Genomic DNA, 26,769 nt, shown 5'->3' with positions numbered 1-26,769 from the left:
TAAGCGCAGATACAAGCATCAGAAATACGATTACGGTGAGTAATGTATCATATATATATATATATATATATATATACACACACACACTTAATTTTAAAACAAAACACATACCTCCATTCGCACTTCATATGAGCCAGTGCAGACACTGGAGGACCGGATTCCCTCCCACCGCCGGCACATAGACACAATGGGCCTCATCAAAAAGTTAGCCGGTCCGGATTTAACGGTGCCGGTAAAACTGTACCAGCACCCATTTCCGGACCGGCTAACTACGAGTTCTGTGGCCGTGTGGCATCCCACCCGCCAGGTCTGATCTGGTGTGCGTAAATCCACCGGCCGCCGACGGACGTGGAAACACAGGCACCATTACCGCATGGTGCCGGTGTTTCTGCGGTCCCCATTCCCATGGAGTTCTATGGGACTCCACGGGAATGGGGAGTAACGAAATGCCAATGCTGGGATTACACGACCACCGGGGCTGTAATGCCCCGGTAATTCCAGCAAGTCCAGCGCGGGTAAATCCCCACGAGGCCGGCGGCAGCCTGCCGGTTTTACCGGCACGGCTACTGCCGGACTCGTAATGAGGACCAATGTCTGACCGGAGAGTACCCCTTTCCTGTCAGCGTGTTCATGTTGTGTGTCTGCGCACTGTGAACACGCTGACTTTCCGGTGTGGCCTCCTTTCCTGTCAGTCAGCGTGACTACGCTGTCAGCACAGTAATGAGAAGCGGCGGAGCTCACTTCTGAGTCCTGCCGTCTCTCATCTGGCAGTTTGTTGCAAAGCCAAACCGCTCTGCATACAAACAAACAAAAGTATATTGCAGGGGAGAGGACGCTGCTGAGGGGCATGCAGCACTGTCTCGTGTGACTAAAGAACACAGGTGGACTGTGCTGTCTTCCACTTAAGCGAGGGGAGGGTGCCCCAGACATGTTTCAGCCTTGTTGGACCTCTGTTCCGTTTGAACAACATTTCTGTTGCATAATAGCTAGCATATTTTCTGTCTGATTCATTGAAACATATCATAATACATGTGTGTATTCAAGTCTTTAACTAATAACATCTTTTGAATCAATTATGTCAAGAAATATTTGGCAGCCTTTTTTTTATCTAACTTGGATTCAGAAGATGATTATTGTGTGTAGTAGTAAAATGTAATTTCGAATGTATTCATCACCTTTTTTTTTCTTCTTTTTTGTAACACATTTCTATTGATATTGTACAAACAAGACAATGACATACTCCAACATGAGTTAAAACACACACAAAAAGAAAATCATTGCTAATATCAACATCGGGTTCTACGGGTTCTCACACATAGCACGAGGCACAACTAGTTCTGCGTTCATTTCATCTTTACCAACGTGTACCATCTGCCTCTGTTCTTATCTTAGTTCGCATAGCATCCTCCCATGATTGCCCAATTTAGTCTCGTTTCTCTGGGCATCCTCGCGCCCTATAGACTCTTCGTTCCATGGTTATGCATATCTGGATGTCTGTTATCCATTGTTCGATGTCAGGCAACACTGGGAAGCCCCACAATCTGGCAATGTTCCGCTTAATTACCACGGTGGCAGTTGAAAAACAGAGCTTTTCATATCGGGACATTTTAACAGCACCCTCCACCCCCAACAATAGCATTCTGAGATCCCGGGGGATGGCTCGGTTCAGAACTCTTGTCAGTATGTTGCAGCACTGCTGCCAGAAGTTCTGTAGGTGGGGGCAGCCCCGAAGTATGTGAAAAAAGGTTCCTTCCTCGCTCCTACATTGCAGGCAGTTGGGTTCTGTGATCTTGCCCCAGCGATAGAGGGCGACTGGGGTAATGAATTCTGTGTAGGATTTTCAGTTGGACTAGATGCAGCTTGGCTGATATGGCTGTCTCGCGTGAGTACATTAAAACCGTTGCCCAGTCTTCGGGTGTAATATTCCCCACCTCATTTTCCCACTTGGTTTTCAATTTTGCTAATTCGGGGTGGCAAAGGAGGTGATAGCACTTTACTTCACTGTAGTGACTTTCGATTTAATGTGTTCTACCCGGAATGTTGGATAGTGCTGGTAGATGCCGTCGTAGTGCATGTCTGATCTGCGTGTAGTGATACCGCTCCGATTTGGGCAGACTAAATTTCGACGCTAGGTCTTCAAAGGAAATTATGTTTCCGTCCAGAACCACAACCCCCACCTTTGCTATGTTATTAGCTACCCAGCTCGGCCATTTCGGGAATTTATCAACCTTGGGGAGGTTCCCATTCTCCTATCGCGGTTGCAGTGGCGTCACTTTATTGTCCCAGCCTATGAAAGTGTGCACCTCTGCCCAGATCCGGGGGGGTCTGTGATATCCTTGGGGGGGGGGTAGAGATGCTGAGGTCTTCTGATACAAACGCATGGTCATTGATGCTCTCACATGTGGTAGCGATGCGTCTATATGAAGTACGTCATTAACCACAGACATCTGACTCGACCAGTAGTATGTTTGTAGGCTAGGAAGGCCAATACTGCCTTCCCAGATAGATCTCTGGAGTGTTTGAAGTGCCATCCTCGGTTACCCACCACCCCAAAGAAATTTCCGAAGTATGCTGTCTATTAATTGAAACGCTCAGGTCGGGATATGTAGTGGGGCATTCTGCAGGACGTACAGGAAACGGGGAAGCGTTAGCATTTTGAACAATGCAGCCCGTCCCAAAAGGGTCAAGGGTAGGCACATCCAGTGCTGGACATCTCTTGTAAACCTGTCTATAATTGATTGCAGGTTGTCAATGTATAGTCTGCAAAGTCTTTTGAGACTCGGATACCTAAATATCGGAAGTGAATCTGTTCCACTCTGTACGGGCAATCCCCCGGGACACTTTCCGTCAATTCGTTGAGTGGAAAAAGGATTGATTTGGCCCAGTTTGCTCTGAGGCCGCTAAAGGCTTCATACTGTTTCAGGAGTTGTCACCATGGGGTATGCAATAGGAGGGCTTTTGAGGTACAGGAGTAGGTCATCCGTGCAAAGAGATACCCAGTCTTCTCATCCCGACGGGCCGGGGAAGCCGCTCCATGTCCGCGACGTCTCGCAGCAGAACTGCCAAGGGCTTCATTGCCAGTGCGAAGATTAACACAGATAGGGGGCTGCCCTGCCGTGTCCCTCCCCCTAGTTTCAAGGGTCGTGATGTCCAGCCATTCACTCTGGTTCTAGCCATTGGAGAGTTATATAGAAGTTGTACCCAACCTAGGAACTTTCACCAAATCCCATCTTGTACAATATCTCCCACACTGCTTCCCAGTAAACCAAATCAAATGCCTTTTCGAAATCTATTGCTAATAGTGCCAAGGGCAATCGAGATGCTTGCATGCTTTCGATTGCCAGATGTAATCTTCGTATGTTCATTCTCGTGGATCTTCTGGGCATAAAGCTGCACTGATCAGGTTGTATTAGGGAAGTTACAACTCGCTGCAGGCGCGAGGCCAGCACGTTGGGCAGGATTTTTGCCTCCCCGTTGATGAGGGAGATCGGTCTGTACGAGTTGCACTTGTCTGGTGGTTTACCTTCCTTGGGTATAACTATTATGGTGGCTGTCCTAAGATCCTTCGACATGTTGTGTCCAGCTTCGGCTGCTTTGGAAATCTTTCGCCAGAGGGTGCCCTGTGTCGATGACTGCGAGTTGACGTCCCTGGAAGGCTTTTGTCGAGGGTGACGTCATTGGATGTTATAAGTAGCACACACTGCGCCCGTTGCCTCAGCTCAGTTTTTCCACAAATGTGTTTGCTTCGTGAAACTGCACGCCTCATACTTCTGAAGTATTTGCTATTAAAGTTTTCGTTATGTCTTCGTCTTCTACACCAACTCCTCGATCCGGATTCAAGAAATGCCGGGACTGCGGCTCCAAGATGTCTATCACGGACCCGCATCGAGTCTGCCTGTGGTGCCTCGGCGAGGGCCATGACACTGATACCTGCTCCAATTGTCAGTCGATGACCGGGGAGGCCTTGAGGGAACAAAAGGTGAAGCTCAAGGTATGCAAGGTGTCCACGCTCCATAAGTCGCAACCTGCTGGGCCTTCGACCGATGAGTTGAGAGGGGACTCTTCTCGGAGAAAGAAGGCCAAGTGTTCAATGTCCAGGAGTGGTTCCCGCCATTCGTCCTCATAGAAGTATTCGATGAGAAGGCACCGCCGGGAAACACCCAACTCATCGTCTTCCTCAGACGGCACCCCCGAGAGGGTGAGATGCCTGTCCAAGAAATTGACCCGGGCATAATGGGAAGCATTCAATGTGGAGATGCTTAAGATTTTTTTAAAACCGGTCAAAGCTGCGTCTGCGCCTTCTGTGGAAGCCGGCAGGGATCAGTCTCAGCCGGATACTTGCGCACCCTCGAGTCCTGGTAAATGGCATGATCAACATCAGGAACCCTTGTGGTCCCGTACGGACAAGGTTTCTAAGGATCAATCGGGACGTGCAGAGAGATCAAGGTCTTCGACACCATCGAAACCTTGTAAGCCATCGGCGCCACGCCAGTTGATTGTGCCTATCGGGTCCTCCACCCCGGTCAGACCATCGATGCCTTCGACACCAACACCATTGGAATTGTCTGTGCCAATTTTACCAGCACAGATACCTGTGACTGTTGAACCTCTGAAAAAGGTGGCTACTAAGTCTAAGTCGACGACTTTGGAGCCTCTGGGTACTACACCTGAGAAAATGTGTACCCCTCTACCGAAAACTGATTTTTTTAAGTCCCTCACTTCCATTTTTGAGGAGGAGGAACCTACGGATGAGGATGATGCCCCTTTTGGTCTCAAGTTTGGGACCCCTAATCTACCTGAATGCCTCATTTCAGAGGAGAGTAGGATACAGAACCCCTGTGAGCCCTTGCATAATTCTAGTGGTATAGACACTTCTCCTGAGCTGGAGTTCGGCAAACCCGACCCAGGGGAGCATGCTGATTCCTCTTACAGGCAATTTATGTCGAGAGTTGTGGAATATCTGGGCTGGTCGAGACCTCTTGTGCTTTATGATCAGGATGATGTTACGGACATTTTGGACAAGGGTCCACCTACGGATCCTGTTTTACTGTTCATGTGGCTCTGCAAAAAAGGGTGGCCAAGAATTGGGAAACCCCGGAGACTAATCCTGCGGTGAACAAGTCTCTTACAAGGAAACGCCACCCCTCCAGTAGTGACCCTGGCTACCTGGAAACTCGCCCCACTCCCGAGAGTCTGGTCGTCCATGCAGCCACGGCTAAACAGGCAGCGTACCCTGCCAACCCTCCTGATAGGGATGATAAGCGCACGGATGGATGGGCACATAAGGTATTTTCTGCTGGGAGTATGGCGTTGAAGTCGACCAACTCCACTTGTGCATTGGCTACATTTTCATACACTCTGTGGGAGTGCATATCTATGGCAGCAGAGCATATTCCCGAAGGGGAAGTAAGGGATGGCTTCCTAGCTATTGAGGAGGACGAGAAAGCCAAGTGTGAGTCCCTTCAGTCTGGGTTGGATTCTGCAGATAGCGTAAGCAGATCCATGGCTACGAGCACCGTGGTACGCAAGTTTGCGTGGTTGCAGGAGTCGGGGCCTGAACATGCTATTTGACGGGTCTCATCTTTCTGGCAGCAAGGCTGATGAGAGCCTTGAGAAGTTGCAGAACTCTAAAGCAGCCGCTAATTCTTTAGGCGCAGCTGTTCGGCAACCTTAGCCTTTTATCGTTCTAGCAGACAGCAGTGGAGGGTAGATCTTTTCACTACTACTCGTCATTTGGAAGGGCGAGAGGAATGGCCAGTCAAAGAGGCCAACGTAAGTTTCCTCGTGGTGGACGAGGGAGAGGTGCCAAGCCAGGTAAAGCAGCAGCCCATTTACCATTGGCCTCTACAGCAGCCGCTTCAAAACTGCTCCAAGGTCTTTTCACAGCTCACCAGTGGGGGGCAGACGGTCTCAGCATCTAGAAGAATGGTGAGATATTACTTCAGATGCTTGGGCTCTGGAAACAATTGCCCATGGTTACTGCCTTCCTTTTATAAAGGAGCCTCAGACCAATCCACTGGGGAATCACTCTTTGAGGTTTCTGAACCCGCTCCTTTTCCAGGAAATATTGACCCTGCTAGAGATAGGCGCTATAGAACGAGTGCCTGTAAGGAGAGGGACAAGGTATTTTTTTTGGTTGTTTTTTTTAAACAATTTGTATTCATTTCAACAAACAAAAACAACCGTAAAGAACCGGACAGTGAACAGCAATTATATATTTCAAGTCTCATGTGTACTTTCTTGCTGTGTCCACCGCCTCCCCGTTACCCCCCCTCTATCCAACATCACAGCCTTCCATCTCCCTATCTGAGGACACCCCTTGTTCCACTCCCTCCGAGGAGCCCTCGTCTTCTAGGCAAGTCTGGGCAGACCCAGACCGTGTGTCTACTAAGTACCTCCAAGCTACCAATGTCTCTGCTTCTTCATCTCCCCCTCTATTAACTGCTTCGCTTCACACCTGCCCATTTCTGAAGGTCGTGCAACCACACTTCTACTTTGGGTCTGTTACTTGTTTTTCAGCTCATGGTGATTCTGTGCTTAGCAAGTATTTAAACCAGGTCTTTGAATTTACCACATGTTTCAATTTACGTGGCATAGGGAACCCCCCACCATGCATGCCGACAGATTACACCTCCAGACTAATCCCCTTCTCGGCCAAAAGATGAGCCACCTCCCCCCAGAATCTCCTTATTTCCGGGCATGCTCAGAACAATGTACCAGTCCCGCATTCTCCTACTCCACATTTAGGGCATGTTTGTGTTCCTGCGTTCTTAAACCTTGCAATCTTCGGAGGGGTCATATATGCTCTATGGGTGACATATAACTGGATTTGTTGCAACCTCGCGTTACTGGTCACTTTGTTGTGGTATCTCTGTACTCTCACCCACACCCCATCACTCATGGGTTCCCTGGCTTCCTCTTCCCAGTCCCGTCTCAACTGACTCGCCTCCTTCCCTGCTGTGGACATCAGCAGTTCGTAAATTCGGTAGACCTCATGGCCTCTCTCTGACACATCATTAATTTACAAGTGTTGGTATTCCCCATATTTTTTGATTCCCAAAAAGGACGGGGGACTGAGACCCATCTTGGACTTGATACTTGAACAAGTTCCTCAGGAAGGACAAATTCAAGATCGTCACTCTTTCTCAGATCTTTCAGGCCCTCCAACTTCAGGATTGGTTGGTGTCATTGGACCTTCAGGATGATTATTTTCATGTGCCAATCCATCTGAAGCACAGGAAATACCTGAGGTTTTCCGTTGGCGGCTTGCATTATCAGTTTAGATTCCTGCCGTTCAGGTTGACCTCCGCCCAAGGGTTTTCACCAAACTTATGGTGGTGGTGGCAGCGCATCTCAGGAGAGGGGGGGGAGTCACGTCTACACCTTTCTGGATGATTGGCGGATCAGGGCGCATTCTCCCGAACTAGCCGTGGATCATCTCAACGTTACCTGCCACACCCTTCACAGACTGGGCTTCTCACTCAATTTCAAGTAGTCCCATATGACAACTTCCCAACAGCTCCAGTACATCAGGGCTGTTTTAGACACATCCTTGGGAAAGTGCTCGCCACCCAGAGTGAGGGCTCAAGACATTCTACAGATGGTAACCAAATTCCAGATGCCCAGAGTCTTCCCACCTTCAAATTCTTGAGGTTGCTCGGCCTCATGGCATCCTGTATTTTTCTGGTGCCAGAGGCACGCCTGAGAATGAGATCCCTTCAATGGGCTCTTGGAACACAATGGTCCAAATTCTCAGGAAAGATTTCGGATCTCCTTCAGATTCCGGTCAAGTCTCACAGGATCTTCTGTGGTGGGCCTGCAAGGAAAATCTAATGAAGGGAGAAGACCTTTGGCAACCATGGCCGGAGATGACTGTAGTGACGGACGCCGCACTCGCAGGGTGAGGAGCTCACGCCAACGATCTGACTGTCAGTGGTCGTTTGTCTCCATCGGAGTCCAAACTACACATCACTCTTTTGGAGCTGAGAGCAATCTGGCTAGCACTGAAGGCTTTTCTGCCATCTGTACGGGGAAAAATGGCCTGATAATGACGGACAACACGGTGGCCATACATTACCTCAACAAGAGAGGAGGCATAGGGTCACTAACACTGTGCAGAGAAGCAATGCAGCTGTGGTACTGGGCAATTCAAGAAGTTATCTCCTTAGTGGCAGTTCATCTGGCCGGAGAGGAGAACACAGCAGTGGATGCTCTGAGCAGGCAGAGTCAGTCTTTCACGAGTGGGAACTTCAAGAGATCTTCACCCTTTGGGGAACCCCTCAAGTGGATCTGTTCACGACTGGTGCCAACTGGAAGTGCGAGTAGTACTGCTCAAGGGAATATCCCCCGAGAGGAGCTCCTAGGAGGGGCGTTCGTGGTGGATTGGGAATTTCCGCTACTGGATGCGTTTCCTCCAGTCTCTGTCATTCCTCAAGTTCTCAGGAGGTTAAGACTGTTTGGGACCCACATGATCCTCATTGCACCAGATTGGGCCAGGAGACTGTGGTACCCAGAGCTTTTGGACATCCATCTGTACTCTGATACGCCTTCCACAAAGAGAGGATCTTCTCTCGCGAGAGGACGGTCGGGTTCTCCATCCAGAGGTCAAAACTCTCAACCTTCAGCATGGTTTCTGAAAGGTTGAGATATAAGGAATGCAACCTCCCGGACGACGTGATAGAGGTTCTGCTTTCGGCCAGGCGGCCAGCAACTAATTCTCTGTACCGTTGGAATACGTTTTGCGACTGGTGCAGAGAAAAGAATGCTAATCCTTTTCAGTGTTCGACTCCGGATGTTCTATCCTTTTTACTTTCATTAGCACACAAGGGTCTTCAAGTGGGAACCATGAAAGGTTACCTAGCAGCGCTCTCTATCTTTAAGTGTTCATCCGAGGGATACTCTTATTTCAAGATTCCACTGGTTACTCAGTTTCTGAAAGGGCTCACCAATGTATTCCCGCCATTGGCTTTCAAGTTCCGGTTTGGGACCTTAACTTGGTCTTTCTGATTGGTGCTCCATTTGAACCATTGCACTCATGTCCGTTCAGGTTGTTGACCTTTAAGACTACACTATTGGTTGCTGTAACATCTGCATGTAGAGTGAGCGAGTTGCAGGCACTTTCTTCCAAGCCACCCTTTACTACATTCCACAAGGACAGGGTTGTGTTGAGGGTAAGACCCTCCTTCCTACTTAAGGTAGTTTCGGACTTTAACTTAAGTCAGAAAATTGTGCTACCAGCCGTCTATCCTCCTCCAGAAGAGGAAAGGCTCCATAGGTTGGACCCCAAGAGCATTACACTTTTATATTTATAGAATGTCCAAAGTGAGAGTGGAGGACCAGCTCTTTGTGGGGTATACAGGACACAAGCTAGGCCAGGCTGTTTCTAAACAGACCTTGTCTAGGTGGGTCATCCACACTATTTATGAATGCTATAGATTGACCAGCAGTGACCCTCCTTAGGGTCCTTGCATGCTCATTCCAACAGAGCCATGGCCACTTCGACAGCCCTACAAAGGGGTGTCCCTATTAAAAACATCTGTGATGCTGCAACATGGTCATCAATACACACGTTTAATAAGCATCTTTCCCTGGATACTTCCCATGCTCAGGATGTTGCTTTTGGTAAGGCAGTGCTTTACTCTGCCCTTTAAAAAATGTTTCACCCTCCTCCAATCGTGAATACTGCTTTGGGAGTCTGTCAGGGATGAGGAATACGTTGGAGGACACAATCCATTCGAAGAACAAGTTACTTACCCCTGATAACGTTCTTTCGACTGGATGTTCCTCCAATGGATTCCTCATTCCACTCCCAACCTACCCCTTTGTAGAATTTCCCATGCTATTACAGCTTTCGTTCCAACAAGGCTGAGTACGGTCAGGCCCGCTTTATGGATATATCTGCTACACAAGGAGGGAAAAACAGAACTGAGGCAATGGGCGTTGTGCGTGCTACTTATAATATCTGATGACCTCACCCTTGGCGGAGGCCTTCAGGGTACATGGACTCGTCGCCATCAATGCAGGGTGTCCTCTGCTGAAAAATTGTCAAAGCTGGACACTACGGGCCTCATTACGAGAAGTGCGCTAAAAACGGGGACATTACCGGCATGGAGGAAGTAGCAGATCCGTGCTCGTTTGACGCAGCTAATAGCGGCTGATTACGAGTGCGCAAGCACACGCAAACCCCCATGCTGGTAATGGCCATACCGCCATGCCGCTAAAGGCCCTCCAACCCCCCGATAGCGGCATCATGGGACATGCCGATACCGCTTCCGCCTAGGAGGCACCCCTTAATACCGACCCGGTAATAACACCATGTAAATACCGGGCTCATAATACCGGATCCGGAAGTAACGTCATTGCGTCGGAACGGGAAATGCGCCGGTGGCTATGCCAGACGTGTAAAGCTCACGCTCCTCCTGCACCGCTGGGCCTAGAGAGCTTTTCCAATCCCCGGTCAGGATTAGTTGGCGAAACCGGAGAGAACCCTCGGCCAGGGTGGTCCGCCCCTCCGAGAATGTGAACCTGGGGACAGAGCCCAACATAGCTCAGGACCGGGGTCCCTGGGGAAGGCGCCCAGAACGATTTCATCGGCTGCTCTCAGCCTATGCTCGAAACCCTGTGCACAGGACCCCGACTTGTGCCATTGACCCCCTCGAGGACCGTGGTGGGGCCCGGGGTGTCGGAGACCGCAGCCGCTGGACGCGCCTGGAGAATTTGCGCGGGTGTTGGCGCAACCGCATCCATGGCCCCATAGGGGACTGGGGGAGTTCTGAACCCTGTAAAGACAAAGATCCCGAGTAACCCCATCCACCCATAGGCGACACACCCGAGCAGGCGAGAGGAGTTCACCATCGCCAGCCCACCAGACCTGAGGGGGGAGCCTCCCAACTCGTGCCCCGACCAAAGCCGCCTGACTGGTGACCAGCGGAGACCTTGGATCATCGAGCACCGGAGCCCCCCGGGTACGCCTCGTGCCGCCGTGCCATCGGCCTCCCAGTGAGGCCACGGTGGGCCCAGTGGGGTCGGGGCACTTCCCCCGTGCCCTTCGAACACTTCTGGAGTCCGAGTGCAGGGCTCCCCTGCGCACGAGGCCCAGCCCGGGCCCCGTCCCACCCGCTTCCATCAAGCCGTTGCCCAAGTACAGTGGAGGGCACGGGGGGGTGTCCTGAAGAGCCCCTCATCTGACCGGTGGGGGAGTCCCCCGGCCCACCCCGAGTGAGGAGGCCGGCGGGCCGCCTGCACGTGCTGTCATCAGCAGGAGGAGGAGCCTGGGCCTAGAGTGCCGGCCTGCACCGAAGACGACAATGCAGAGGAGGTGAGGAGACCAAGGGGGAAGCGGAACACTGAGGAACCCCCCTGAAACTCTCCTGGGGCCATAACCCCCCACCCCCCCACACCTCCCCTTAAAACAGAAAGGAGATACAGAGCGGCACCCACCCCACCATCAGTGCCTCGTTTCCTCCAGCCTACATAGCAAAGGCCTACAACACCACACAAGCAAAGGCCTCATTCACTGGAGGCCCAGTGCCCCCCCCCCCTGCACATTAGCAAAGCGAATAGCAGGACATTTGTCACCTGGACCACGGGGAGGGGCTGCGACCCCCTGCTGGACCCGGTGACCCTGGGGAGCCTGCTCCGTTTAAAGCACTACACTAAGAGGCGCCGAAAGAGCAACATCCTGGAGAGGTCCACAGCCACTGGGGCAATTGTCTCCCTCCAACGCTTCCGCCGCTCACAAATAACCCTGAGTGAGGCCTGTGGTGCCACCATGCCTTTAGGCAGTGACCCCCCCCCCCCCACCCTCTGCAGCGCTAATGAAGGACGACCTTAAGGACATCCTTCAGGAAATCAAGGCTATTCGCACTGACATACAGGCCTCCATAGTGGACCTTAGAGGGCGAGTGGACACCTTGGAGGAATAAATGGAGAACAACCACCTCCAGACAGACCTGTTGGACATGAAATATGAGGCTAAGCTAACAGACCTTGAAATGAGGGAGGAGGACATAATTCTGAAGATGGATGACCTCGAAAACAGCGAACGCCGAAACAACCTACGCATAATGGGTGTGACCCAGCAAAGAGGGGAGACGGCTGCCGCTGTGGGGAGGAAGGTCCAGGGTCTGATCAACCAACTCTTCACATTAGAAGGGGGCAAGGAAGTCCAGCTGGAGAGAGCACATAGAGGTGGAGGAGGCGGAGGAGGGGGCCCAAGATCTATTGTGGTGCGATTCCTCAGGTACAGAGAGAAAATGGAGGTCCTGGAAAAGGCAAAAAGACTCGAGAGCTTTAGCTTCGATGGCGACACAATCAAGATCTATTAAGACCTCTCCACCCTCACGCTCACCCGCAGAAGAGTGTCGCCCACTCACCCAGTGGCTTACTAGCCAGGATATAAGATATAGATGGTCGTTTCCATTCGCCCTCGCCTTCGAACGAACGGGTGTAGATTACAGGGTGACTAGCGGCAAAGAGGCCCTGCAGATTCTCCGAGTACTCAAGGGCGACATGCCCAAGGAGGGGAACAAAGAAGGTACACAAGTGTGGCCAGAACCCCGGATACAACCTGAAGGCCCCTGGTCCACAAAGAAGAAGACAACGGGCAGAAGAAAATTCAGGAAACCAAATACCCCCACGTCGGTGGCTGGGGAGGACGAGGTGAATCAAGTCCTTCCACCTGGGAAGGCCTGGACACGATTTTTGCAACCCCGGCCGGGGACACAGAGTTCAGGGAGAGACCTGCGGTGTATGGATACTCACTCATCCTGGTGACTTGCCCGTTGGCAGGCGTCCTGAAGGGGGAAGGGAGGAAGTTGGGGGGTGGAAGGGGGTGGGACAGGTGCCCTCAGGTCCAGACCTCATCCGCTCCAAAAGGGAACCGGGCAACTCCCACAATACCAGGGTAAAGATGAGCACAAGGCCAGGAACCAATGACAGACAATGAGAGGAAGGGCTGGGCCGAAACCCTTAGAACAGGCTCCCTCAATGTTAAGGGGCTTAACTCCCCAACAAAGCGCTCTCTCTTGGGGAGGGAAATGAAAAATGTGAGAATTGATATCCTCTTTGTACAGGAGACCAGAACGATTAAGGGGGAGGAGAGGGCCATCCCGGGATCCCACGTGGGTCAGACCTTCTGGGCATCCGGCCACACCAAGAGAGGGGGTGTCGGGATTATACTGCAAAAGAACCACAAGCTGACTGAGGTAACCTGATGGGGAAGGGAGGACTGGAGAGCCATGGTAGTAATAGGCAACCTATATAACGCTAGAATCACCCTAGCCACCGTATACTGCCCTAACGTGGGACAGGTGGGATTAATTCAAGAAGTCCTGGGAGAGGTGTTGGCCAGAGCGGAAGGACTCCTCTTTTTGGGGGGGACTTCAATATGTGGGCTGATCGAGAGTTGGACAATAGTGTTAAGACCTCTCCTCCAGGTGGTGGATGGGGTCGACCAAACGGAGGGCTCCGAGACCTCATGTGGGAACAGGGATTGATGGACATATAGAGGGAGTTCCACCCAATGGATGAGGGATACAACTTTTTCTCCGCGGTTCACGGCACAAGGTCAAGAATAGATTACCTATTCACGGGGCACCAGTACATGAGCAGAGTAGAGGCTTCCGAGATCCGCCCAGTCAGCTGGTCAGACCACGACCTGGTCTGGTTTGACACTAGCAGATCGGGCCTAAAACCCAGGGAATCCCTTTGGAGATGGAACGATTTCCTTCTTAGGGACGCGGTCTTTAAAGAAGAGATGACAAAGGCCATCAGAGACTACTTTGAGCTAAACGACACCGGGCAAGTCGCCCGGGAGATAGTATGGGAGGCGGCGAAGGCAACCTGGAGGGGCAGGTTGATCAGTGAAGGGGCTTCCAAAAAAAGGGAGGTCTGAGATTCTCATACTTGAGAGGTCGGAAGGGGGAGGCGGAGATGGAGAGGGACCTGGGAATTGCAAGAGGCAGGAATTGACAGACCTAGAGATGGGCAAAACGGTAGCGGGACTCCAACAACTACGCCTAAGATTTTATGAAAAGGCGACAAGGCCCACGCAATGTTGGCAGCCAAACTTCGAGGTCAGCAGGCTGAGAGATGGGTGACAAGAATCGTGAGCGGGGAAGAGGGAGAAACATCAGATCCTAAGGGCATAGCGGAAAAGTTCGCTGGCTTCTACGAAACCCTATATGGGAGGGAGGGGGTGGCAGAGAAGGAAATGCTAGATGTGTACCTCCACGGGGTTACCCTCCCCACCCTTCAGGCCCCAGAGGCTGCCGTCCTGGATGCCCCAATAACAGAGGAGGAGGTACTTGAGGCAATATCAGGCCTCAAGCTAGGAAGGGCCCTGGGAGAAGATGGGTACACCGCAGGCTTCTACAAGGCCTTCTTGGGCCTCCTGGCAGGATTTCTGGCAAGCCTATTTTCCAACATCATGACCACAGGGAGGGCACCCCCATCATTTGGCAAAGCACTAATCACTGTGATTCCGAAGGAGGGGAAGAACCCGGCACACTGTCGCTCCTATAGACCAATCTCTCTCCTGAATGTGGATGCAAAACCTTTCACCAGGATCATCGCTATGAGGATCGATGGCCATATGCTGGGGCTAATCCACTCCGACCAGGTGGGCTTTATACAGGGGAGGCAGGGGGCGGACACCCTTTGCAAGGCCCTCCATGTTATGAGGGTGGTGGCACCCAAAGGGGATAACCCGGTCGTAGTGTGCATTGACGCCGAAAAAGTGTTTGACCGTGTGGACTGGGGGTTCTTGCACGGGGTACTTAAGAAGCTGGGTTTTGGGGCGGGGCTCAGACGAGCAATTAAGGCCCTATACGCAGCCCCATCAGCTAGAGTCACGGTCAATGGCCACTTGTCACGCATTTTTGGACTTCAAAGAGGGACTAGGCAGGGTTGCCCCCTCTCCTGTTCGCTGACCATGGAGATTCTTGCAGAATACCCTAGAGGCTCCCAGATGGTACGGGGTATAGACATAGGGGACCGTACCTTCAAACTCTGTCTCTATGCAGATGATATTCTGCTACACCTGAGGGAACCAGCACGATCGGTCCCAGCCGCCATGCAGGTCATCGAGCAGTTTGGTTTCTTCTCAGGCTTCAGTGTAAACATAAGCAAGTCGATGATTTTTCCTTCTGCTCCAGTTCCTGAGGGGAACCTGACCGAACTGATCCCCCTGGGTCTCCAACTTTGCACTGACGGTATAAAATACTTGGGGATTCAAATTGTAAGGCCCGACGAGGACCTGAGCCAGGCGAACTACCCCGCTCTCTTCGACAAACTCTTTAGGAACATGGAGGGCTGGGCGAAGGGGAAAATCTCATGGATGGGAAGAATAAACGCCATAAAGATGAACCTCCTCCCCAGGGTGTTGTACGTTTTCCAGATGTTGCCGCTGGAGGCCCCGGAATCCTAACTTAGTGAAGCCAAAAAGCGAATTACCAAATTCATATGGCAGGGCCAGAGACCCAGAATTGGATATGAGACTCTCACCCTCCCCAAGGAAAGAGAGGGAGTAGCCCTCCCAGACCTGCGAACATACCATAGAGCGGCTCAACTCTGGGCGCTCGCCCCACATCTCAGGGAGGACCCCAACAAACAATGTGTCTATCTCGAAAACCTTTACCTGCACCCAGTCACAGTAGGCGAATGGTTATGGGTTCCACTGAAGAAGTTACCAAAAAGAACCATGTGGAAAGCACTGGCAGGAAAGGGCCCAAGAGAGCAGGTGACTACATGGCCCTCGCCACTGAGCCACATCTGGTCCACGCTAGTCCTAGAGGAGATCCTAGGCCATGAACACTACCAATCCTGGTTCGATGCTGGTCTAGCTAGAGTCGGACAGTTGGTGAGGGAAGACACCTTCATATCTATTCAGGAGCTGGAGGAAGCTTTGGGAATCGGTAGTCTCTCCCCACTCCTATACTTACGACTCAAGGGCGTCCTAATGAAACCAAAACTAAAACCATGTATACAAAGAAAGCTCACCCCTGTCGAAAAAATCTTAGACTCGCACATCGAAATGAAAGGACTCATCTCCCACCTTTATGGAGCCCTCATGATCCCATGTGACGGAACAACCAAAAGCCTCAGAAGGAAATGGGAAAGGGACCTGGGCTGTGGAATAGGGGATGGCCTCTGGGGACGCATTTGTAGTAGGGCATTCAAGACATCCATCTCCTGCCAATATAAGACACACCCTATCAAACTTCTTCATAGGTGGCAGTATGATCCGATCACTCTCTCCAAGATGTTTCCAGACGTGGACTTGGTATATTGGCACGGATGTGGAGAAAAAGCCAACTACTGGCACATGTGTGGTCATGCAAGAAGGTTCAAGCTTACTGGTCAGAAGTCCTAAGTTGGATAAGGGAGGCGGGAGAGGGGACCTATCCACAAGATGAACACTGGGAAAGACTCCCGAACCTGACACACTCGCGTCTCTTGGCAGCTCGAGCAGCTTGAGTCAGGACTTGGAAGAGGGCCGCCCTTCCCACGAGAAGAGAGTGGGTAGCGGTGGCCAAGGACATTTATTTCATGGAAAGACTCACAGCGGCAATAGAGGGCCCATGTACCCAGATAGACGGACTGGTTGCAGTTCATGGAGGTGTTCGGCCACACGGAGGAAACACCCAGCGATTCCCAGGGGCCTACGACCCGGCCCGAAACCACTCCTAGCAAGTAATACCTGGCACTAGACCCGGGGGAGTCGGTCAACCACCGACGGCTGAGGGCCTGGTTGGAGTTGCCCAAAGAGACGTGTTATGATCAGTTTGTTCTTGTGACCAGAGACAATGGACCAGGGGGGAGAGGGGAGGGAGGAGGAAGGAGAGGGGAAGAAAACTTCAGGGAACAATGTTTAGATTTTTGAGTTATGTGGGGCATCGGCCCGAATGTTTACATGTTCTAAAAGCTCTCTGTTACCGTTAAAAACCAATAAAAATTGATTTAAAAAAAAACACAATCCATTGCAATCCTCCCAAACCAGGGCCATTGAAAAGAACATGTCTAAGGCAACACGAAAAACCAACCCCCGCCTGCGCAAGAAGCGTTTCTCTGATGAGGAATTGAACATGTTGGCAGACACCCTTGCTGCCCATGCTGATGAGATCAACACCCATAACCTCAAAGGGAGGTGCAACAGAGGAAGAATGAGATATGGGAGGAGGTAGCCCGCAAGGTGTCTGCAGTCGGCACCACCCCACGCAGTCAAAGACTGCAAGAAAAGGTGGGCTGGCCTCCGCCTCAGGGTCCGCAACATCTTGGCCAGCAATCGTCAGGAGGCCATGGCCACAGGCGGGGGTGCCCACTCACCGATCATACTCATGCGCTGGGAGGAGACATGCAGCGCTACCATCCAGTTGGAGTCGATTGAGGGCTTCGGGGAGATGGAGACGGGTGCCGCAACATCTGGAGATGGAGGTAAGTGACCCTGCAAACCCCAGTAGGGCAAACCATGACGTAGCACAAGTGATGTGGAATATAGCCTAGGCAAGGCAATGGATGTCCCATCACACACACATTAACATATCCATGTCCAGATGGAGTCCTAAACCCTGCCACACTGAAATGCATGCTGAGTCGAAATCCCATTACCAACATACAGCCAACACACAGGGACCATTCCCATGTCATACATCACACAAACCCCAATACATGCCACCTGGCATGCAGCATTGCCGAATTTAGACGTCACGGCTAATGCCAAAATGCCCCCCCTTTAAACTACCCTGTGTTACACACCTGTAAGATATAAATGCATGAGAAATGAAAAACTCCACAGCACCATCTCGTGCATCTTGCATGTAACACCATCACTGATGCCCTGCATCTCTTCTTCTCCCCCCCCCCGCCCCAAGCACCGATTGTCATGATCTCTGCTTCCAAAAGGTCGGGGTTTTCCCAACTCCCTTGGAAGCAGATCCATAACCCAGGTTCCGAGTGCCAACCAGTCCCAATTGGGACCTTTTGGACCCAGTCCTGGCGCCAGTGGCACTAGGCTCATAAATATGCCCAGTCCCTGCGCTGGAAGCGCCGGGCTCATAATGCTTGGGTGGACTTACCTGCAGCAGACCATGCTGCTTACTTGCCTGCCAGTTGAGCCTCTGATCCTCTTCTGTTTGGAACTACTTTTCCTGTTGGGTGGGGCAGGAGCCACTCCCTAGATTCAGAACACTGGAACTCTTCTGGAAAGCAGGAACTCTTTTCTTACCTAGGCGTGGCTGTGGAAGGAGACACCTAAGCACTACAGGAGGCTATTTAAACCACACCCGATGGATGAATCTTGCTTTGCGTAATTCTGCATCCTCTGCAGCAGAACGCTCATCGTGTCTTCTGCATCTGATCCTGGGCCTAAGGAAAAAGGCTTACCATCCTGAATCCAGTCTTCAGCAACACCTATAAAGACAAGAAAGAACAGGTTAGCATTACTGTCTTCAGTGACAGCTCTTCACTTACCTGGTCCATCGGCTGTCACCAACGCCTCGCGCTGCATTCCGGCATCTGAAAGACAAAGGCTTACCTACTCTTCGTGCGCTCCGGAGGTCTTCACACTGCATTCCGGCATCTGAAAGACAAAAGCTTACCAACTCTTCGCACGCTCCGGAGGCCTTCGGCGCTGCATCCCGCATCTGAAAGACAAAACAAGGTGCGTTTAAAGACATTGGGGAACTTTTATACTCACGTGCCATTACTCCTTTCCACATCTAACCCAGTGGGTATTCCGGCACCCTGCAGCCGCGCCGAACTTGTACCTGCAAAATAAAAAGACAGTTAGAGTGCATCGTGAAGCAGGCAACAAGCGCTTACTTACGTGCTTCCAGGCGCTTCTATTCATCACACGGGCTCCATCTTCAACTCACTTCAGCCCGTCATCCGCCAGCGCCGGAACCCTGCAAAACAAGAAACATCATTACTAAAGACTTTAAAGACATTAGAATTACTCGAAACTTACCGTTTGTACAGTAAACGACGGACAGCAGTCCTCTGAAGTCAAGAGGCCTGCTCCCCTTATCCAGTGAAGAAACTGGTTACAGCACCCTGCCCCGAGGCAGATGGAGAGCACGGCGTTCACTTACCTAAGGTGAGAGCGTTAACCTTTGGGGTTCTACAGGAGAAGAGAAAGGGAAGAAGAGAGAGACATTCAATAACCCAGTTCCTTAATCCCATATTTTCTATCTGCAGACATCTTACCCTTCGAGTCAAACATACAGTGCACAGAGGTCCAGCCCAAAGAGCCAGCCGTGTGTTACACATCACCTTTGAAGATACGGTATACGCCCAGTCAAGACCGGCGCCTCTACGGGAATCAGGTGAGCGTTACACCGATGGAGAAAATGGCAATCCAGACCCAGCCACAAGACCAACCACGTCCCGGGCCAAACCACCTGGCACTGGCAAAACCACCTCTGGGGCAGCATCGCTGCCCACAGTACAAGCCAGGGCGGTTGCACAGGCCATGCTGGCACATGAGGGCCCCACCGCAGCGGATGAGACTGCAAGCACAGAGCTGCCAACAACAGTGGAAGGGGAGGCCAGTGGGACCCATTCTGCTGCAACAAGATCAGTGGGTGAGGCAGCAGCCACAGCCCCACTGAGCGACATTGACATAGGCGCGGAGGAGTATGTGGACCAAGAAGGCACAATCCATGTGGAATGGCCACCAACCCCACACTCAGGCCACACTCTCCACCCACATGGCGGATCCTGCACTGCACAGTTCCGACCTCAGCACCACCCCCGAGGCCAGCCCTGCAATTGCACTCCCAGCCGTAGCACCCTCAACCTCTGCTGCTCCCATTGACGTGGAGGCACGGCTGTCAAGGGTGGAGGCAAGGCAGGACTCCATGCTTGAACTTTTTTGCCAATATGTGGCTGACAGAGAGGACATAAGGCGAGAGATCACTCAGGCCCTTGCAGGGAACACTGCTGCCATAAATGCCTATGCGGTCATGATGCATGACAGTTTGGGGGCCGTCACGCAGGTCCTGACCCGCATACTGCAACACATGCAGCAACAACAAACTGCACCAGCCGTGCCAATCACTACGGCATCCACCCCATCCTCCACACCCGCATCCACTGCACCCTCCAGCCCTGTGGGACTGACAAGGCAGAGTGCGAGGCAGTCTGAAATGCTGCCCCCAGACACAAAGAAAACACGCAAATAGTGTGGGACCACAATGGGAGTGGGGGAGGTGGTGTTGGTGGTGTTTAGGGGAATAAGGGGGTGTTCATTGGGGTGGTTATGGGGAGTTCATTGGGAGGAATGGGTAGTTCATTGGGGGGTAATGGGGAGTTCATTGGGGGTATCAGTTTTGGTGTGTTGTGGGAAAGGTAGAAGGGGGGGGGGGCATGTGAGTGGTGGAGGGGTGAGGCACTTTTCTGTAGTTTTCATTAATAGACCCGTTGTGTAAAAAATCATTTAATGCCTGGACATTGTTAATTTCGTTTGTATTCATTTTATTCATGACAGTGCACAATGCCCAACTCCCCACATACCCTGTGTGCATGTCCACATGGACCCAGTGCTCAGTGTAGCACTGAACACATATCCATCAACGTCCCTGTGGTTCAGAAGTATTAGTCAATCAGTGATTGGCGTACAGCACGGCCGTCTTGTGCATCACATACTGGCACGGGTGCTGCTTCTCCTCCATCTTCATCCTCATCATACTTACCCGGTGCATGCATGTCAATGTCAGGTGGCAGTGGTACATTTCTCCGGATGCACATGTTGTGCAGCATGACACGGGCCATGGTGATCTTTGCCACGTTCTCAGGCCTATAAAGGAGTGCTCCACCAGACCTCTTTAGGCAGTGGAACCGCGCCTTCAACAGGCCAAAGGTCTGCTCAATCACGTCACGGGTACGGGTATGAACCCGGTTGTACTCCTCTTCATGCCTGTTCCGCGGGTTCCACACAGGGGTAAGTAGCCACGGCTTCAAAGGATATCCTCCATCACCTGCATGGGAGTACAAAGAGGTGTGTGTGAGTCATTCTGAGCTGCCACCTTCAGGATTCACAGCCATGGCCGCAGCTATTTGCTGTTGACATGCACATGTCCCTGTACATATGCACAAAGATTATTTGGATGCATTGTGTACTGCAATATGGTCTGCTAGTGTGGATGGCGTTCAGGGTGTTAACTTGCATACTGATGCGGATGTACTGTGGATGCGGAACGATGCCTCCCATAATTGCAGTGTATGCTACTCTGCCTAACCAGACTAGTGACATTGGCACAGTTGTAATCATGTTTAGTCATGCATCACTTCACAAACCAATGGTGGCCTGGTTGTGCGTCTTACATGTTGTCATTGATGTACGGCATTGGTCCAATGTGTGGCAGTGAGGTGTCCTGTTCGGGTTGGGAGGTTCAGGTCAGAAGTGTTTAGCTCTGAGTGCATTGTCCACTAACCGCCAATTCCAACCCAGGTGGAGTATGCATCCCCCCACATCACAACCCTGATGCACTGCCAAGGGCCAGTCAGGCAACTCGCCAAGCAGCCAGGCACATCGTCCAGCATGTCGCTCCATGTGACGGGGTAGCGTTGCGTTACGCAGCACCATGGCATCATGTGTCGATCCGGGATATCGGGCACAACAATGTGATGATCTTGCTGGAGTCACATGCCATCTGCATATTGATGGAGTGGTATTGCTTGCCATTGCAGTACACCGCCTCAATGGCATGAGGGACTACCAATTCGACAATTGGCGCATGCCTGCCAGTGCATGGAAGCCTACTTTGGTGTCGGGATATGTGGGTGCTAGCATGCTTCAGAAGGGCATACAGCACTTTGGTCAGCATGCGTGAAGAGTGGTTTTGATATACCATGCAGCTGGCCCACTGTGTGCTGGTAGGTGCCTGTGGTCAGGAAGTGGAGCACAGACACCACCTTTAGTAGCGGGGGGATGGCGGTGCATATTTCAATGAGGCTGACTATGTCATGTATCATGTCCACAATGGTGGTGATGGTCCCCCGGTCCAACCGGTACAGGGTGTGGATCTGCTCAGGGGTTAGATTGAATGGACTTGGTCTGATGCGAGGGATTGGTGGCTGCCTACGAAGTACTAACGGCTGCACTGGTGGTAATTGCTGGGCCTATCTCACCCTCCTTCTCCTCCTGCGTCTCCTCTGTGCTGCCTGTTGTTGTGGCTGTAGGTGTTGTTATAGTTGCTGTTGTTGCTTTAGTTGTAGCAGTACAGGCATGTCCTCCAGCCCCATGATTGCAACAGCTAGTGGTATCATTTTGGTGTGGAAAGGGTGTGGTGTGTGGGTGTACTCCTTTTATACTGGGACAGGCTCCATTGACTCCACCTGTGTGGATTGTGTGCACCTGTGGCAGTTGCCTTCACTGCAGGTTGTGCTATTTACGGGTGGTCCGTGATGCCTGTATGGCCGCCGTCGTGCAGGCCCTATTTACTGCCTTCGGGATGCCGGTAAGTGCATGCCCGCGTAACTTGTGATGTCCTCCTATTACCGGTATTTCTCCAGTGAAGGGGCGCGTCTACGTGCGCAAGCCGGTATGAAGGGGCACGGTACGGGCGGTGGCAGTATTGGCGGGTTGTTGGTCGTAATGGCCCGGACCCATTAACGATGCCGGTAATACCATTCCGCCTTCCTATTTTCATTACCTCCATTCTCGTAATGAGGCCCTACATATCAAAGATGAAGAATATGTTGGAGGAACAGCCAGTCGAAAGAACGTTACCAGGCGTAAGTAACTTGTTAATCTGTCAAAGAAGTAGCCTATTTGATCCCCCTATCTGGGAAGTATTGTCACAATTAGAGCATTCATAGCCCACCTCCAAAATGATTTGATGGGCCGAGCACAGGAAAGGTTGGACGATGGGTCTTTTGCTCAGCTCGAGCTGCTCAACTTCTTTTAATTCATATGAACAGTTGCATATTGGTCGACCCACAGATGGTTGACCTATGCAACAACCTGCCCTCTGCCCTCCCTCCGAAAGATGAATCCCTCCATCGCCCCTTCTGTCCTTTTACCACTTCCCCCAATGCCCTCCCTGTTCTCTTCTTTTCAGGAGAGATACCCCCAGAATCCATTTTTCTTGCCTACACTGCTGCACCCAGACTCCCTCACCCCATACTCCTGTGTTGCATCACCCCTCACGCCCCTGCTGAGTCTCACCCGGTTACCCAGCCCTTATAACCACCACACCCCGCTCTGCACTACCATCTCCACAACCTCCCATATTCTCCTCTAGAGATGGGCGTTACTCCCCGCTCTTCCATTACCCACCCCATGTTTTGCCCCTGAACTCCCCACGTGTCCCGCCATGTTGACATTAACTAGATATTTTTTTATTTCTTTTAATAGGGATGGAGTGGCTTTGTTAAATTATCAAATATTGGACATACTGGATAAAACCCCTATTGTTCAAGTTGACAAGAAAGGGGTCATTACCTCTGGTGCCTTAACTGGAATATCAACAATGGAAGTAAATTCCCAAGAACCATTTGGCATCAATCAGACCATCATTGTAGCTGTTAAGGTAATTTTTTATGTTTTATATTGATTTCGGTCATGGCTGTTGACTTTTGATTTTCATTACACAGAGGACTTTTTGTTTGTTCCCAAACTGAATCCTTAACTCTAATGTTTTAAAAGAATGATGATTTTCAATAAAAAGTTGTAATCACCTTAAAGTAGTTAGGCAAATTCGATGATTCTGTTTTAAGGAGTCTAACGAAGCATACGGGCACATTTTTTTTGCAGCACCTTAGGTGTTGCTTTCAGGAAAGTGCAGAGTCTGTCCGGCCAGAATTCTAACATATATGATGGGTGTACAGGCTCTCTGGAGATCTGCCTATTTGAGTACCAGGCCCTGTGGTATGAACCTGGTTCGTTAGTATAGGTAAGTATTTTCACTTCAGCCACACCAGTAATCTACATGGCTACATGCAAAATTTCTTTTCAATATGAGAATTCTAAAGCTAACCAAAGCTAATAATGCAGTGAAGCCACTGCCCAGTTTTCTCACCTAAAATGAACAGTGACAGCTAGTAAATTGTTTGACTGGCTGGGCGTAGATATTTGCCCTGAATATGTTGGAGCCAGAGCCAACCAGGGGCTATTTGGGGGAGGAGAGGTTACCCCCTACCCAGAGTGCTTTTTTTAAAAAACCAGATTAAAATGGTGCATTTTACAGCATACTTTCTGTGAAGAATGGAGTATAAAGCCACACAGTTTGCAATCGGTTTTGTAGTGTATCAGGAAAAAAAATTCTAAAGATGGCAACTCACTACTCGTGCACAGTAGCATTTTCCAACACATTTTTATGAAGCCTTTTTCCACAATATATGGCGATATTCTGCCAGTATATGTCTGCTTTTCCCATAATACCAATAATGATACTAAAAGAAAACATGTTCATGCTGCCTCTGCCAATATATTCCAGTATCCTCAAGTAAGAGTAAAGGCGTACACCTTTTTCTTTTCCTCATAATGCCAGTAAATAAAATGATATGCCACTGTGAGAAAACATGTCTGAAGTGACTGCATCAATTTAGGCATGTATGGTCATGTAAGAACACTCCTGGGGGGGGGCGGGCGGTGATCATGCTCGACTGGAAATGGTCCTAAACAACCTGATTTCTATCTCTTTGGTTAGACATAGAAAAGATTTAACATCTAGAAAAGGGAAAATTAGATTGGCAAAATATAAAAAAGTGGTCCCGCCTAAATGAAAACCTGTTAATTTTCCTCAAGTACCCTTACTGGCAAAGACATCAACCAAGTAAATTCATAGTTTGTTTGGGCGATTGACGCGCCGGCCCTGTCGAAAACAGGGAAAACAGCCCCTCATCGTCATGCTTTTGGTGAAGAAACCTGGGAAAGAAAAAGATCCTTAAGACGGGAACTCAGAAAGCTGGGGTAGACCATAATGAATGGAGAAATGTTCAAGATTGTGAGGAATCAACTCAGAAATAAGTTTAAGTATTGGTCGAAAGGACAATCTAGATGGGTAGACTATTTAACAAAGCACTTTGAGAATCCCCATAGTAACATTATGAACAACTACATGGAAGGCCTGTGGCTATTAACTTTTGATTAAAGTGATATTGAAGAACTCATTAAGAAATCATCCTCGGCTAAGGCAGCCAGCCCAAATGGGTTGACCTACCAGGTCTTGAAAAACAATGTTCATCTCTGGTCCAAATTACTTAATTGGCTGTTCAAAGACATTCTAAGGGTTTCCCTGTTTCATGGAAAACAGATATAGTAGTTCAATTTTTAATGGGGGGCAATCGTTTAAATCTGGCCAACTACCGCCCCATCGCCCTCCTTGATGTGGAGAGCAAACTATTTATGAAGCGGTTGCTAATAGAGTTGGAAAAATGGGTGAAAGAGGCGCAAATTCTCTCTTACAGGGTTCAGGAAGCGGCTCTCGACTGCCTTGAATGGGTTAGCCCTTAATATTATCAGTGAGCAAACTAGAGGTAAGGACGACCTACCGCTTTACGGGGCATGGATCGATCTCTCTAAGGCGTTTGACCATGTGAATAGAGAACACCTATGGAACAAACTCAGAAGCTGGGAGATCCCGGAACATCTACTGGCAATGTTGAGGTAACTACATAAAGGTACTTTAAGGAGGATAAGACTTGACGAACACGGTCATTTATCTGAGTCCATTAGGGTAGAAACAGGGGTTAGACAGGTGTGCATTGGGGCCCCCTTATTTTTCAATCTGTACTTTGCAGACATGGTCCGAACATTGGAACCCTTGGTGCTGGCCAGCCCTAAAATCAACAATAACAAAATTTCTTGGCTGGCCTACGCCGGCGATACTGTACTACTGGACAAAATTGCAATGGGCCTGCAGCGTCTGTTAGATAAAATGGGGGATATGCAGAACTCAATGGCCTCTCGATCAATGCAGAGAAATCGAAAATACTGCTATTCAGACTAGCAAGGACCAGAATATACACTGGGAATTGGTCTCTAAACGAACAATTGATCCCAATGGTGGAGGAAGTAGTCTATCTGGGGTACGTTTTATATGCAGTTCCAGCGTTAGAGAAAATTAACTCAGAAATGGAGGATAAGGTTCCAGCGTTAGAGAAAATTAACTCAGAAATGGAGGATAAGATACCCCAAAGGAAAAAAGTCCTTGTGAAATTATTGTAAAATTTCAAGTTTTCCTTTAATTAGGTTCTATGTATATAAAGTCATCCCTGTTGTTCTCTCTGGCCTTGAGGCAAAGCTTCTTCTGTGGAAAACAAATTGGCGTAAATGGGAGGGCTAATATGGAAAAGGGTTTTAGGCCTTCCGTACAGCACATCAACTACTTGCTTAAGATATGAATTAGGGCTAAAATCTTTGGGGTCAATGGCAGATTGGAAGCGGGTCTCTTTCTTTCGATTAATTGATACAGCTAAAACTCTAACTTTATATGCAGACATTAAAAAACATCAAGTGTTCCATAAGTCATCTATGCTGTCGAATTTGAATTTGAGGGTTAACGAAGTACTAGTAAGATCTGACACCGGTTTAGCCACCTTAATCGAAAATCCATTAAAAGCTAAACATGCAATAGAGCGAATGTACTGGATCTCCACAATTGAAGAAATGCGAGGCACTAATCGATTCAGTTCATAAGCTATACGAGAAAAGGAATTGGCCTGTGTTCCAAAATACCTACAGAAATTCCCTGATGGAAAAATGAGACAAAATCTTCTAAAGATGCAATTAAATCTGGTACATACAGGGGAAGTTCTCTTTAAACG

At 50.2% G+C, this 26,769-nt stretch overlaps 1 protein-coding gene across 1 annotated transcript in view; it reads left to right on the top strand.

The window, feature by feature from the left end:
- NUP210 (nucleoporin 210) overlaps positions 1-26,769 on the top strand; it is a 1,233,892-nt gene that overhangs the window by 907,891 nt on the left and 299,232 nt on the right. The window contains exon 30 of the mRNA XM_069643978.1: positions 23,357-23,531. Within this exon, the coding sequence (XP_069500079.1) occupies positions 23,357-23,531 (175 nt within the window). The remainder of the gene's footprint in view (positions 1-23,356; positions 23,532-26,769) is intronic.

This window comes from Ambystoma mexicanum, chromosome 2p (genome assembly GCF_040938575.1).
Source record: "Ambystoma mexicanum isolate Mex_15411 chromosome 2p, UKY_AmexF1_1, whole genome shotgun sequence".
Classification (NCBI taxonomy): Eukaryota; Metazoa; Chordata; class Amphibia; order Caudata; family Ambystomatidae; genus Ambystoma; species Ambystoma mexicanum.
This window is presented reverse-complemented; position numbering and strand designations above follow the sequence as displayed.